The 16,000-nt window shown below is 35.2% G+C and overlaps 1 protein-coding gene across 1 annotated transcript in view; it reads left to right on the top strand.

Moving 5' to 3' along the window:
- Nucleotides 1-11,648, top strand: part of HCRTR2 (hypocretin receptor 2) — a 32,286-nt gene extending 20,638 nt beyond the window's left edge. The window contains exons 5-9 of the mRNA XM_066180551.1: nt 2,406-2,521; nt 7,199-7,419; nt 8,821-8,942; nt 10,030-10,230; nt 11,455-11,648. Coding sequence (XP_066036648.1) covers nt 2,406-2,521; nt 7,199-7,419; nt 8,821-8,942; nt 10,030-10,230; nt 11,455-11,648 — 854 coding nt within the window. The remainder of the gene's footprint in view (nt 1-2,405; nt 2,522-7,198; nt 7,420-8,820; nt 8,943-10,029; nt 10,231-11,454) is intronic.
- Nucleotides 11,649-16,000: the final 4,352 nt, after the last annotated feature.

Genomic DNA, 16,000 nt, shown 5'->3' with positions numbered 1-16,000 from the left:
CTGATTGATGTTTCTATTCAGGGAGCCTGGAACTCACTTGATAAATGAGTAGTATCCTCAGCCAGCCCTCCTCCTTCTTGCTGCTGTGATTGTCAAACAGCTTTAAAGCTTTTCTTTGGCTTGAGAAGCTAAACAGAGTCATGCTTCTTAGGGAAAAGTTTTGCAAAGGGCTTTGCCCTGGGTGGAGGAGGGACAGGTTTTCTTTGATGTTTAGCAGCTGGCACTTTCCAGGTGGCTAAACTTCAAAGGCAAGTGTTAGGATCTTCCTCCAACCTGGTCCTCAGTTCTTTGTAGATAGCTAGGCTCATTTAATGTTTCACTTTACTTGGAATGCTAAATTGGAAGTAATAAACTCCAGATGGCCTTTTAAATATGTACCGTCCTTCTACCTGAAAGGGGCCCAGCTGTCGGCAGAGCATTGATGAGGCAGGTGGCACCTCCTCCTGAGCAGAAAGAATGTACTTTCAGTTTTGACCTCCTGTGATCCCAGTAAGTCACATTACTCCAGTTTCTCCTTAACCTCTCCACCTGTGAAGCATGCATGTCAGTACTTCCCTGGCTAGCAGGACTGCTGTGAGGCTGCATTTTCTGGAATGAAAAAGCAAGTTTGAGATCATAAATCAACATACAATCTCAGGTTAATGCCAGTTATAAAAAACCTTCCCCAAGTGGCCTGGCTCCCCCAGGGACATTGACAAGAGTTAGTAGCTGCAGATACTAGTTGGGAGTTGGTAAACTGGTTTGCTACAGGATCGTAGAGCAAGTAAGAAGTCAAATACTACTCATCTGAGTTTTTCAAACACTGACCCATCAAAACTATCAAATGTCAGTGGCAGCATCTCTATTACCTTTGCTGGGAATGAAGATGGGCTTGATTTTTCTGTAGCAGATTTCTGTCTCCTTGATACAGAAGGTTTTCTGTCTGGTGTACCAGTTGGCACTTTCAGGTCCAGTGACAAGTGTGAGATTACTCAAGTCTGCATTTGAGAGTGAGCCTGGAATTTACATGATGGTATTCTCCTCCCTGCCATGAGAGTTTTGGGACAAATCTTTGTATATCTTTATCTGAACAAGCTCTGAGATTCTCCTAGCATGCTCTTCTTTGATAGGGTCCACAGTCTCAGTCACTTTAACAGGCAGAAAATAATTTTGATGCACCAAAGTTTGGATCTCCTGCAACTCTTTCTCGTCCTTTCTCTCTCTCTCTCTCTCTCTTTTTTAAAAAACTTTTTTATTAAAACTTCAATCAATACAGAATTTCACATGCAGATTTTATGATCCTGAAACATTTGGAAATTCTGGAAATTGACATAAACTTTCATTTTTTACTCTATCCAACATGCAGTGCTTAGGATTACCTTGCAATTAAACTGTTCATAGGGTGCTGTTTCTTTTCTGCTATGTGTTGTTACTCTCCAAAATGTTCATTCCTTTTTTGAGGCCATCCATAGATGTTAAGTTGTAATTAATACCAACAATTGGTAATAGCAAACTACATTTAGCATTACAAAAGAGCAGACAAGTTTTCAGGTGCTGCACATTCTGGTATGAACCAGTGATGGAGCTTAAGATGCAATATTCTTAAAACTCAGTACACTCACAGCACTTTTAAGATGTTCTCTCTAAGCAAATGACATTCATAAGTTGTCTTTTGAAAAGAGATACATGGAAAACTAGGACACAGCAGTACCAAACTCATTATTGTTAAAGCTGAGTCAAAAACCATCTCAGATATTTCCTAGATTTAAAGTACTTTAATTTATTTATTCTATTTTTTCAATTTAATCATGATAATTAATTACTGAGTCTTAATCACATATATTCTGCCACCAAAGAATGATTTATGAAATGTCTGTCTTTCTCCCATAAGTGTCCTGTGCACTGTACTTTGCAGTTGCAGTTTTTATAAGTGAGGAACTGTGCAGTTTACTCAGGGATACATAGTAGCCTTTGCAGAATTAAAACTGAAGAGTTATACAACCTTTCAGTATGTCAAGGTTGAGGTACCTTGGATAGTTACTTACCTATTTTTAGATAACAAAATTTTTCACTTTTAGATAACATTTCATTTTAAGATAAAAAAATTAATACATCACTGTTTCAACAAAAACTAAAACTTCTTACGACTCCATGCATAAAGTCTTATAATATGTTATTTCTTATCATATTATAATATGATAAGAAATCAGTAATGCGATATAGGAGATCCTTGAGATAAAAAGCATGTTTCTAATAGAATGTATCTAGAAGTGATTAAAAAAGCAATCTTCACCATAATATTATTTGGTGTGTATTCCTATTATGCTGAAAAATACATGCATATCTATATGAATAATTTTTCTTATGGTGATTTTTGAATGAATGTATATTTAAATGCACCTTTCCTATTTGAATTCTCTTTCCAGCTGAGGTTTACCCCAAAATGTATCACACATGCTTTTTTCTGGTCACATACATGGCACCACTGTGTCTTATGGTGTTGGCCTATTTGCAAATATTCCGAAAGCTGTGGTGTCGCCAGGTAAGTTATGTAGCACTGACTCTCTTTACTTGCTCTTGCAATTTTGTGTAGATTCCCATGTACAACCTCTTTGTTTATAAACTCCATGTTTTCTCTTAGGACTTTGACTTTTACATCCATGCTGGTATACAGCCACCTTGGATAGGCATTGAGATATATTGAAAAATGAAGGCAGTCAGAAAGTAAACCACTTTCTTGTGGCTGTGAAGGGCTCTCTCTTAGAGAGAAAGAGAGCAAAAGGCAACAGAAAAATTGATTATAGGTAGAAGAATGATCTCCCTCACTGTATCTGAAATACTTACCAAAATAACTTAGGTGACCTTATTTATACTGCTAAAATCTTCTGTAGCAGTCAAAATTTAAGACTGACTTTCTCTTTTTGTTGGTTGTATTTTTATTTTTCTTACTCAGGTTGATGGCAGGTCCAATCTGAACAAAATGTAAACTAGGAGGTCCAGCTATCAGTCCTGGGAGACTGGAATTACCTGATGTGAAGTGGGCTGTTATCAGTAACACTTGATGTGAATTGATGACAAATAGTTCACACAATTTCTAATGTGAACATCTGTTTTTTTCAAGCTTCAAATTAAAAAAAAAAAAAAAAGGAAAGAAAACAAGAATACTAAACCAAACAAACAAAAAAACCTCACCAAGCAGACAGACAGAGAACATTTGAATTTAAGTGGAATAAAAGATGTAGCTTTTTTCAGGAATCTTTAAAAATTATTTTGTGTGTGTGAACTGTAATTTGTCATGAACCAGTCCATGGTGCTCTCTTCTGTCTTCTGCTTTGTTCAGGTTTTATCTTAACTGTAGTCCACCACCAGCTGCCCTGCCATTCTGTAAAGGATAATAAACTCATCCTGATGAAGAAATAATGTGAGGTATTCCTTCTCAAGTGGCTCTAACAATGATTCATATTTCAATCAACATAAGGGCATGAATCACTTCTCTCTCACCAGCATGTTTGATATCATCCGATTTCAAGGATGTCCTGGACAGGGCATAATACCTGTCCCATCAGGAATATTCTTCATTGAGTTCAAATTGATTAATCAGAGAATTCACAAATAAACTTTAGATTTCTAAATATACAAATGATGAAATTAAAAATAAAATCTTATACTGACTGAATATATCTTTCGCAGATAACTCATATATAGGAAATACGAAATCCACTTTCAGGCTTTTTGTTATCATCCATAAGTCATAACAGCAATTATCGTCACTTCTAATCAGATTAGGTTAAACCAGAATTGCTCTTTTTCATGCTCGTCAGCTTTAAATTAGTATTTTTGCTTTTAATTTCTTAGGTTGAAAAGATTTAATAACAAGATAGCTTGTAGAAAAAAAATTTAACCTTTACAGTTTGAGGGGACTCTTCTACAGAACAAGAGATTTCTTACTTAGTTTTTTTATCAAGTTCAGTCTAAACATATGCTCTGCCTTGCTGAATCTGTCCCATATCACCCAACAACTTTATCACCATAATCCTTCTCAACCTTCTCTTCTATACCTTCTTTACAATCTGCCTACCCTCTCAAGCTCTTAATTAAGTTAATGCAAAGCAGTTGAAATTGCTGGCTCAGACGCAGAGCAAAGTTGAATGACTGGAAATCAACCTTTTTTTTGGGAGGGTCCCCCTCCCTCCACTCCCCAGTTGTTTTAGCTGGTCTTTTTGTTCTTCACAATGTTTTTTCTCCTTATTCATCTTGCACACTGGCAAGGTCAGAGTGATCCTTTATTTTTCAGTGGCAAAAAGAGAAATTCTACTACAGGCTTAGTGCTATCAGTGCTGTCGAATTACAGCTGTCTCTCTGCCTGGCATAGATGATAGCACTACGTATAAGAGGCTGCACTAAGTGAAATTAAAACCACTGCAGATCTATCATCAACTGTGACTTGGCTCCAGGCATCAGACACTCTTCTAAGTGCAGCAGGTGTGCTGTAATCAGTCATGTAGCACAAATGAATGCAGTGCTCTAAATGTATTCTTTGGTAACAGTTTCAATTAAAAAAATCATGCTGTTTACCAGAAATTCAGTTAAATGTGGTGATCTTGTTGCAAGGTACAATGAGCCTTTCAGGTCTTTGTGATAGAAAAAGCACAGACAGTAGATGCTTTCTATGCCCTACATTTTTTCTAAAGGTTCTTTTTTGAAATGTAATGTGTTGAGCATGCAAATTTTCAGATGAAAAACAGATGATTAATTTAAAAGTTGTTGTTACTGTACTTTGTGTAATAGATCTTAAAAATTCTGATTGTATAAATCAAGCAGATATTTGAATTAACGATTCACCTCTATAAATACAAGAACGATTATTCAAAAAATATTAGAAATTTTGACTAATTTATTTTAATTATTACCAAGGAAGTAGTGATTAGAAGTCTATGTTCTTGGTGTATTTTAAGTAGATTAAAACCAGCTTCTGAACAAATGGAACTGAATGGACTTATGATGAAAGTGTTCATACCCAATTTTTAATATCAAGTTCCAAGTATGCTTCAATTTTCTGATGTCCAAATGCATTGACACTAAAGGCCATTTGTATTAATAATTAGGAACTCTACCCATTTTCTTTTTGGTAGTTGAAATATACCCTTCCAATCTTTGCAAGTTGATACTACATTTGAGAGATTTTCTGTGGTTATAAGCCACTTGAAAATTATCTGAGGGGATAGAAAAATGGTGCATAAGAAAGGAACTCTAAATTTTAGTACTTGTTTATTCACAGCTAATAGGCTTTTCGTAAAACATTGAAATTGCATAAATGCTTCAAAATTATCTCTATGGCTGATTCATTACCAACAAGAAAATACATGCATTATGCTCCCGTGTGTACACTGGTGTATACTTGTACATGTATAGGTACATACATGATCATAGAATCATAGAAACATATGTCTTGAAAAAGGCCCTTAAGGTCATTGAATCCAACCATAGACCTAACACTGCCAAATCCACCACTAAACCATGTTCCTAAGTGCCACATCTACTTATCTTTTAAATACCTTCAGGAATGGTGATTCAACCACTTGCCTGGACAGCCTGTTTCAAGGCTTGACAATCCTTTCTGTGAATAATTATTTCCTTTTATCCAATCTAAGCCTCCCCTGGCTTAACTTGAGACCATTTCCTCTCATTCTATCACTTCTTTTCTAGACCCCACAGTCAAGTAGGGTAAATGCCTTTGCAATAGGACAGATGTTCATTTGTGAGGCTGGTAAGTGCTGATTTCAACTCTGTGAGTGGGAACCCACAGTAGAAGTGCAATGGGCTCAGTTGTTTTACGTCCATGGATACATTAGTAAGTATAAATGTTAGAACTTATCCCCAGTTTTGCTTCATAGATTTCCTGCTCATTACATGGCAACTTTGCCAAAGTTGTAATAGTTGTTCCAATAGTTGTAAATCATGTTTGGTGGTGCACATAAATGCTGAACTAAGGGTTAGTTTGTGCAAGGAAGATATTCACAAACAACCCCCTCCCCTCTCCCCCCCACTGACAAATAAATAAACAGACCAAAACCAAAAACCAACCAAAAAACCCCACAAAACCCCAGCATAGTAGCTTCTCTAGAACAATTCTTTTCTAGAATAATTTCTAGAACACAAAAGAATGTGCATGCTTCTTAACTTACTTTTTATCTTTCTTAAATAAGTATAAAAAATTTCATCATTTTCTAGTCAGTTTGTCTGGATAAGCCTTATTTTTTAAAAAAAAAAAAGTTACAATAGACAATGTGAACTTTCCAGATACTTTTGAACTTGAAATATTTCACATGAGATTAGTCACCCTACACACAATTGTACTACACATAAATAAAAACTGTATTTCTAGCCAAAAGGTTTTCACACTGTATGACATTGAAAATATTATAAATGTAATTGTAATAGAGTTCTCTGAGAAAGTCCTTGACATCTGTATTCTTTCACATTTTGCTGCAGGCAGGAAGTAATTTAGAACTGAAGCAAAATTGTTTTACTTGGCTTGTCTTATGTGAGGGCACAGAAAACAAAAAACAATTTTTTTTTTTTATAGCATGGTCCTACATATACTCATTGTAACATGTCTTCGACTAATCCAATTCTTCCTGTGTCTTGGCACTTTTCCATGATTTCCCTCAGTTTTGAAGAACTTTGCAGAGAAATCTATACTTCAGCTGTGATTATTTCTTTAGCTACTTCACTGTCATCTAGGTTGCTTGTATGGAAATCTTACAGCACTTAAGTTATGCAGGCTTTAAACCCTTGTTTTTCAGTACTGAAAAACTGTTTAGTGTCTTATATTAGCAGCATATGAATGGGAAAACCTACTGCACAATACAACAAAACATTTCATGTAGAACTTTATAGAAACGTAATTGCAGCACTAGGGGTGGTAATTTTGATAGTCTGAAGACACAAGCAAGTCAAGGTATGTGGGAAGTAAAGAAAATTTGAGGACATCAGTTGATATCTGCATATAAAACACATTTTTTGTGCAGTCCCTCTAGTGTGTCTGAAATTCAGTTTGTTTCCTGCAGCTGCATCAATTAATTTAATTTTAAAATCCTTTTAATCCCTGTGAGCTTACATTGTGTATGTCAAGGTGTCTATTTTTCGTGTTACATATGCAAATAAAGTCAGTTTTTAAAAACGTTTTTCAAACTGCCCCTTCTTTTGTCTGCCTTAGATCCCAGGAACTTCTTCTGTTGTTCAGAAGAAATGGAAGCCTCAGCAGTCCTCAGCACAGCCCCGAGGACTGGGACAATCAACGAAGTCAAAGATTAGTGCTGTGGCAGCTGAAATAAAACAGATTCGTGCAAGAAGGAAAACAGCACGTATGCTAATGGTTGTCCTTCTGGTTTTTGCACTTTGCTATCTACCAATTAGCATCCTCAATGTCTTGAAAAGGTAACGTTTATCCCAAAGTATAAACACTTGGTAAAGCTTTCTGTCTAAAACAATCCTCTGTTACAAGATTCCTTTTATTCTAACAGATACTTTTGAAGGATAAGCTTACTTATTGCATGATAAAGAAATGGAAAATAAGCATACAATTGCAAGAAAATATTATATATATATATATATATATATATATATATATAATATATATATATATATATATCTCCTACCCATAGTACTTAAACAAGAGGCCAGATTGTGGAACTCATATTAACAAGATCTTCCTCATGAAAATGATCCAACCTATCTCCTCATTAAATCTCATCATTTACATGGGATTACAGCTTGTTTGCTGTAAATGCCCCTATGGAAGTGCAGTCACCTAAAGCAGCAGCTGAAGGTTAACAGGGGAGTGTAGTGTTGTGGCTTGGCTCTGAGGACTGTGAATTCTGAGTTCAAACCTAAGCTACTCATGTACAATTTTGAGACCCTTATTTAACCTTTCAGTTGTTCCTATGAAGCTGTATTTTGATTTTTTATCTTTTTGTCTCTGTACATTTCATATATAACTGTGTACACTCTTGGTTTTTGTACAGTGCCTGACAGACTGAGGCTCTGGTAAAGTTACACCTCATGAGCCCTCTGAAATACCAATAAATAATGGCACATAGCAGAAGATTTGAATATCTTAAAAAATAACAAGCATGTGATTGGTGCTTTTTTAATTGAAGTGTTATTGAAACATTTTAGTTTTTAAGGGATAGTTTCAAGGTTTAAGTACGTCCCACTCAATTCTGGCCCTTTTCTGAGGCCTAATTCAAATACTTTTCATTCTCAAGTCTCTTCATAGAAAATGTAGAGAGAAAACTATTTCCAGAAGATGGTTCAGGCCACCTACTATCTGAAACAGAGAAAGTACACAGGCTGCCTCAACAACAATAGCAGAATAGGCCCAGAGTTTGATTTTCATTTAAATGGCAGAAGTGGTGTGTAAAGAGTCTGGGAAATGCAGATTTCCCTGGAGGATAGAAGCTGCTATGGTAGCCTCAGGTTTGGGGCCAGTTCAATGCCTTTTCATTTCCAGAGATATTTGGAGAGTCGAGAGTGTATTGGAGAGTGGGCCTAGAGCCAGGAAGCTCAGTGACGTGAGTATATCAAAAGGAACTTTTCCTGTCTTTTCTTGGCTTATTGGACACCAGAAGACTTTAGTTACTTGGCAGAAAAGTTGTACATCTTCACCATAGTAAAGTCTCAGTTGTGATAACCACCAAGACAGGAGCACTGCTGAATCAGCCTTTCTGTGGTACTGCAAATAGGTCATCAGAGATAAAATTGGGCTACAAGCTGTAAAATCTTTTAAAATGAATTTTAATTTTGCCATCTTTCAGGTTTGCTTTTCTCTTTCTGTAGGGTTTTTGGGATGTTTAATCATGCTGACGACAGAGAAACTGTATACGCCTGGTTCACATTCTCACACTGGCTTGTATATGCAAACAGTGCAGCAAATCCTATTATTTATAACTTCCTCAGTGGTAAGTTACAGTTACCTAGAATTCAAGTTTAATGTATAATTTGAATGTAATGAGCCGTACCAAAAATTAATGACTGTGTAACTTCAGCTCAGCTCCTCCAGTGGGAGCTAGATTCTCTTCCTAGAAGTTTCCTGAAGTATCCCATTACCTTCAGGCTACCAATAAGTAATCAAGAGTGTGCCAGGGCCTGAGTCCAAGTGCTAGAAGGTGACTGTCCGTGACATTAATGTGGTAGAGAAGTTCCTGACATGACTTTGATCTGAAACAATTACCATACCTCTAGACACTCCCCGGATGCTCTCTGGCAGGTAGCACAGTCCAGGGGCTGTCCCCAGCTGGCATGTTATATTCAAGTATTGGGATTTGGAGGCTGTGGCCATGACCAAACTTTGCCAAGTAGGGTCAACTTCAAAGAACCAGCCAGGATGCTGTTTATTTACTAGGATAAATTTGTCTTAGTTTGTGTCCAAATGCAATTGACATTATTTGTGCTATTTGGCTTGGAGAGGAAAATCAGGACCCGAACTGGTAGTATTGCAGCTAAATATAGGGAGGCAAAACTCTATTGATCCTCACTACATATTGGCCCACTGTAGTTATTTTGCGGTATGTAGTATGAGAATGATCTGAACAATTTCCAAAAAGCATGGGACTGTCAAAGGTTAATCTTCTTTTAAAATCTATTAATGATAAAATACAAATTAGTTATGCTCTCTCATTTCACATATCAAGTAAACATTTAATCATGCAAGTCTATGTTTGCTCAATTGGTTTTTTGTTACATATGTAATTAATCAGCAGACACTCTATGAGGTAGTTTCATTAATCATTCTAGTTTGTCCATTCTGTCTAGCCAAGAACAACTCAGTCTTCACATCACACCTCATGTCTTCTTAGAAAGGTTGTCTTTTTTTCTGTCTTTCTCCAAGATGATTAAGCTGTGATTTTCTGCTTCTGCCTTAGAAGAGCATCTGGGTGGTTCTCATTAATTTTGCTTTAGATAACTCCTTTATATCCGAATCTATAAAGTTTGATGAAATGCGGTTTATAGTACAATTTTTTCATGAGTCATTTTTGTGGTTGACAGGGAAATTTAGAGAAGAATTTAAAGCAGCATTTTCCTGTTGCATCTTTGGCATTCGCAGCCACCATGACGAGCGGTTCAACAGAGGTCGTACCAGTACAGAGAGTCGGAAATCCTTGACCACCCAGATCAGCAATTTTGATAACGTTTCAAAACTTTCAGAACACGTTGTATTGACCAACATAAACACAATTCCATCAAATGGTACTGCATCTATTACCCACTGTTAGTATACTGGTCCCTATGCCTTTTGATCCCATAGAAGTAAATTCTAATTGCGCATCCATCAATATTGGGATCTGAGCACAAAGAGAGGAGGGTGTTTAAAATTAAGAACTGACTGTAAGAAAAGAAAATTAAAATAAACATTTCATAGAATATGCCATAACTTTGATTATATAATGAGGAAAGAAAATTTCATCACATTTATTTCAAATGCAGATACAGAGGGAGTAAAGCAGTCATATTTTATACAAATATTTTCTTTGGATATCCACTTCTTTTAGACTCCTAAGTAAAAAAAGAACAAGTACCTGAAAATATGAAAACTATTTTCCCTGTCATTGGACTGTGTTTATGAAAAGCTGTATTCTACTCTGATATAACTATCTGAAGTTGTGGTATATTTTATAACAAATATTTTAACCAAAATTGGGTGTAGAGTCTGAACTACCATAATTTTCTTTACTATTTCAAATTACCTGCTTATCATGCATTCTGGTGTGAGTTAGGTTGATCAAATAAGAAATTCATATTAATTTATTTCCCAAAATTTTCTGTTCTCTTTCATGTTAGGTAAGCTATTGCACGTGTTCAGGGACAGCTGGGAAGCCACTTTTCACTTAATGTAGAAGGAATGGGATTTTTCACCAGAATTCAGTACTATTGCCATTCCTTTATGAACGGCACAAGCAAAGTTATAAATATGAAACCCATATGGCAGTGGGGCTGTAAATTGCATTTTACCCTTTGTTTCTCATTTATCATCATTCTTTTCTCTCTATCCTCTGCTTATGGCAGGGGAGTTAGGCTAGATGGTCTTTAAATGTCTCTTCAAACCCAAACTATCAATGATTCCATGACTGACTTGTAAACAGGAAGCTGTGTAGCTCTGCTGGTCAGAGAGGCATCTGGATTAGGAACCACAGGGCAATTTACTGAATAGTGCATATTAATAAGTAATAGAACACATGAAAATGTTGAGAAGGAAAAAAAAAAAAAGATTTATGCATCAGAAATGCCCTTAGTCTTCAGTCAAGAAGCTTTCACTTAAAATATCCAAATGCAACTTGAAACATTTTCTGGAAGACCACTTTATTAATACATTATCACCTGCATAATGTTCAGGGAGAGATAATCAGAGATTGAGTTAGCCAGCCACCTGACACAATGAGTGAAATTATCTTAAAATCTTTATTTTATCTACAGATATCCCAGCTATGCTCAGCCCATTGAAGTCAGCGGAGCTGCATCTCCACATCCCCGGAATGAACATGACTTCAAATATAGATGAAGCCATGAGGGTTTCTGCAGAAGACACTGTCAAAACAGAGAATGCAGAGTGGGATAAATTTGTCCCTAGCATAACTAAACTTACTTCTATGGAGTTACAGCAAGGATGATTTTGGCTCAATACACTACAACTGCCAGAGAGTGTCACATGCTTTTAGCTGTGGTACAGACTACAACTGGACAAAGGGATTCCTTCAAAATAACTGCCTATCCTCTTTCTTCTCAGTCTTACAGAAACCTACTTACCTCAGTATGAGCTAAAGAACATGTCTTTACAATTCTTTTTAAAGATTGGATTGTATCATACTTTGTACATATTGTAGATATTTATTTTTATATATTTTAGATGCTGTGAAATGTTCCAAAATGTATCATATAAAGAAATCTAAGTATTTGAAAGAAGGCTCAAACATCACTTATTTATATCCTCTTTCTATAAATGATTGACTCATGTACAAGGGATGCTTACTTATGCACTAGTGATATTCTGGCATTACTTTGCACTTCTTTTTCTGCAAATCCACTTGTAGTAAGTTCTATGTTTATTATGGAACTTTCACTTCAGATTGATTTGGGGAGAGTCCACATTACTTTTTTAAGTACAGGCGTGCTTCTAAGATGTGAATCCAAAATGCTGAAAGTCACATGTTTTCATAAGATTACACTTAAGCCTTTTTTTTTGTTTTTCAGATTTGAGTGCCTAAAAAGTAACCATTAAACTAAAACTTATGTGATGCTCAAAGGTGCTATAGGCTCAAATTTCCCACTCAGGCCAATAGGAATAGCAAATGTTAGCACCACTGAAGGGCAGGACATTTTAACTTTGGTAGCTCATTTTAGTCCATAATGTGTAAGTGTTGCTCCAGAAGATCTCTGAAAATCTTTAACATAGGAAACATTAGTTGTCTTTCATTTTCATGTCTTCTCTCTCAACTGCCATTTAACATTAAAGACACAATCAGTTTACAAATCTATGTATCTATTTATGGGATAATCTCTCTGGCCTGGAGCTTGCTACTATGTATTGTATTTTTCTCCTTAAAGGATAAAGATGGTCCATCACTGTAGACTTAGCCTTCTAGAAGAATGTGGTCTATTGGTTAGAAAAAGACGAATTATAAAAACTGAGATACAACTTCCCTGTGGCACTATTCTTGTCTTTCAGTCCAGATTTTTCATAAGAAATGGTAAGATGAGAGGGAGGACTTTTTTTCAATTGAAAGGATTTTGCATAGAAAGAAGACAGTCTCATGTATTCAAATGTTTCTATAAAGCCAATATAGAAAATCAAATCAAGTCCACCAGGTGTTATTTGATTACCTTTTGTAAATATTTTTCTAAGTTTTCCTTTGATCTAATGTCATGCAATGTACTATCTATCATGGCAACTATAGTTTTATGAAGTGCTCAATCCCTTAATGCTTTAGCCTTCCCCAACAGCTGTTTTAATTGACATTGTTGCAATTCCTCCTATTTATTTAAAGTGAGAGAAAGAGATTTGCATTCATTTGTATATTAAAGTTTTCTATTTGAAGAGAAAAAGGAGAATACTCTTGATTAAAAAAAGAAAAAAGAAAAATATCTAAATGGACAGAATGTTTAAATATTAAATAAAATAATAGGAATTTCAATATTCCTATGTGTAATCTTAATTTTTAAGTACAGCTATTATGTCAATGTTATTTCAAGGAATTATTTTGCCTTGTCTCTTTTAAGAAAATAAAACCCAAATAACTGTGGAAAGCACAGCAGGATTTGATTTCATAGCTATTGCAATTCCTTTACCATGAGAAGGCTATTTTTGCTCTTCAACCAGTAAAAATCCAGAATTGTTAAAGAGTGTTGACCAAGATATATATTTTTTTTCTTTATAATTTTAAATGACTGAACAAACAGCTGAATTAAAACATTACAGATATGGGAAAATGGAATTTAATAAGTCCTCTAAGTTTTTCTTTTGTTTAGCTATAAGCAAATAAATAGTCAAAAAGTTTAAAAACTAGTATATCAACCCAACTGCAAAATAATCATCAGTAATCATTTATTTGAGACATAAAAATATCTCAGCCTATGGTTGAAAAATGTATATTATGCCCAGATTTGGCAAAGCTATATTTTTATTTCAGAAAATATATTTTTAGCTTTTCCTTGAAGAAAGAGAAAGAATATAGAAAGAAATAGCTATTGAAGAAAACTTGGATAGCATAACAGGGGTGTATGTGTACTTTTCTAACATAGAAAGTCATGGGTCACTGTGGAAAGCCAGCAAAATTTTTATGTTTTGTCAGGTGTGTTGCCCAGATCCCTGTGAGACAAACAGAGGAAGAGTTTGGTACTCCTAACCTGAGCCAGCAAATAAAGAACTAAAATATTGATGTTAGTGATGCTCATGGAAAATCCTAATTAGCATATTTGTAAAGAGGGGGTGAATACTATGTGTTGACACAATTTGTATTCTTTTTTCTTCTACTTTAATGCCAGAAGTATAAATTGTGTTAGCTAAATTAATTCTGAGGCAAGAACATCACTAAATTTAATGTCAGTTTTTGGAGCCCGGAGGCGTTCTGTGCCATGTTAGAAATGGAGGTTCTGGCCTTAATTTTGTCTTTGTAAGAGAAAGCATATTTTTTTTGTTCTCTTTTTTATATTTTCTTATTTTCACCTAGATCTTCAGAATTAAAATGTTCCAATATTTCTAGGAATTTCTTTTAACCACAACTTTAACTTAGCAATCCTTTTTATGTGGAGAAGATAAATAAAATATGAGGCATTCATTAGCAAATGATTCTGGGTTTTCTCTGGGCAATTTCTATTGAGTAAACAACATATCTTTCAGACTCAAATTGTACAATCAGATATTGTATCAGATTTGAAATTCTAAGGATAACTAGAGAGCATTAACTAATTTTTGCCAGAGACTATGGATATCAAGCTAAATATTGGTGAAATATGATTATCAAGATAAATAACTGGTTATTTTTATGAAAAGATTTTTCATTCAAAAATAAATATTTTTAATGAAAATATTCCTATGCTTTTATTTCTTTAGTTTTACAAAATTCAAGAAATACCTTTTTTAATTAAAATAATCTCTGGGAGAAATAAATCTAATAGTGAGCAATAGCCAGCAGTGGAGATAGAAACAGCTGTGAGAAGAGAGGGTAAAATGAATGAATGAACTTTTCTTATCCAGCATATAAATACTGAAAGTTATCTGAAAGCTGCGTTTTAATTGGGCTTGTTTCCTCTAGCTGCTTTGCCATTCTATTATTTCCACTATTGAAATGGAGAGAAACGGAGAAACAGAGAAACTGATTTCTCATGCCATTGTTTCTGCTTGTCCACAGCAGCATTAAACATAGGGTTAAAATCACTGCTTATTTGTTCCTGCAGATATAAGTTGTTGTGTCACCATCGTTCTGGTGCTTTGTCTCTCAACATATTTCAGTCTTGGAGGTCTGATATCCTGACCTGTTTCTCCTTTACTGTTGTCACTGTAGCGATAAGCTTGTGCCTTGCAGTCACAATGAATGCAAGGTAATATCTCTGTCTCCACCTCCAAAAATGCAATGTTTTTCCTTTTCTCCTGGACTACCTAGAGAGAACCATCTCATTCGCTGATATTATCACAACTGATATGTGTTATTAACCTGGAGTGTGCATTATAGGTTGGAGAATATACCAAACATTAGTTTAACTCAGCCCTCACTCTATGACGTATCATAACCTACTGCTGCATATTACAATGGTTTAAGGCAAAGGCAAATTTAGCTTTCCAACCTAGAATTTGTGTCACACCTAAAATTATATTAATCTCTCAGACTGCTCTTTCTACTTGACAATTAGATTTTTCTGTGGCTATTGGATATGTTGGGTGAAGTAATATATTATTTATTGAAAAATTTTAAAAGTGCACAAACAAATATTTAGTAATTTTGTCATTAAGAGCTTACATAAATAATGCAGTTAAAAAAAACTAAGCTAAAAATCCACGGAAAAATAAAAAAGACAAATTACATTCAAGATTGATTTTTCCTGAGCTAAGATATCTAGACTTTGGGTCAATTTTTGCTTTAAGAGTAGGGACAGGATTTCAACCACTTTATATGTCTGATAGCTAAGCTGGAAATTTTATGACATCTTTTTGTTTAGGCATTTAGGGACAAAACGCAGTTAAAAATGTTCTGTATGGGATAGGCCGTTTGCAAAAACAAGATTCATGAGTAGCATGGAGAAATCAGTAGGGATCTGTTACTTCCTCCTCCTTCCACTGCAAAAGCAAAGAGCACACACTGAAGCCAGCAGGTGTATGATTGCATCCTTTATGGTTGACTGCTTCATGGTTAAGCACCAAGTCAGCTGCTGACTTTTGTATGGCAAACTGTTTTTTGAGGTATTTCAGTGAAACACCTGAAGTTACACTCCTAGTCCTGTCTGGGTCTAGACAATAGATTAATTATTT

Source organism: Chamaea fasciata, unplaced genomic scaffold (assembly GCF_029207755.1).
Source record: "Chamaea fasciata isolate MVZ Bird 193981 ecotype frontalis unplaced genomic scaffold, bChaFas1.0.hap1 SCAF_3, whole genome shotgun sequence".
Taxonomy (NCBI): domain Eukaryota; kingdom Metazoa; phylum Chordata; class Aves; order Passeriformes; family Sylviidae; genus Chamaea; species Chamaea fasciata.
Note: the sequence above shows the minus strand (reverse complement) of the source record. Positions and strands in the feature narration are given on the sequence as shown.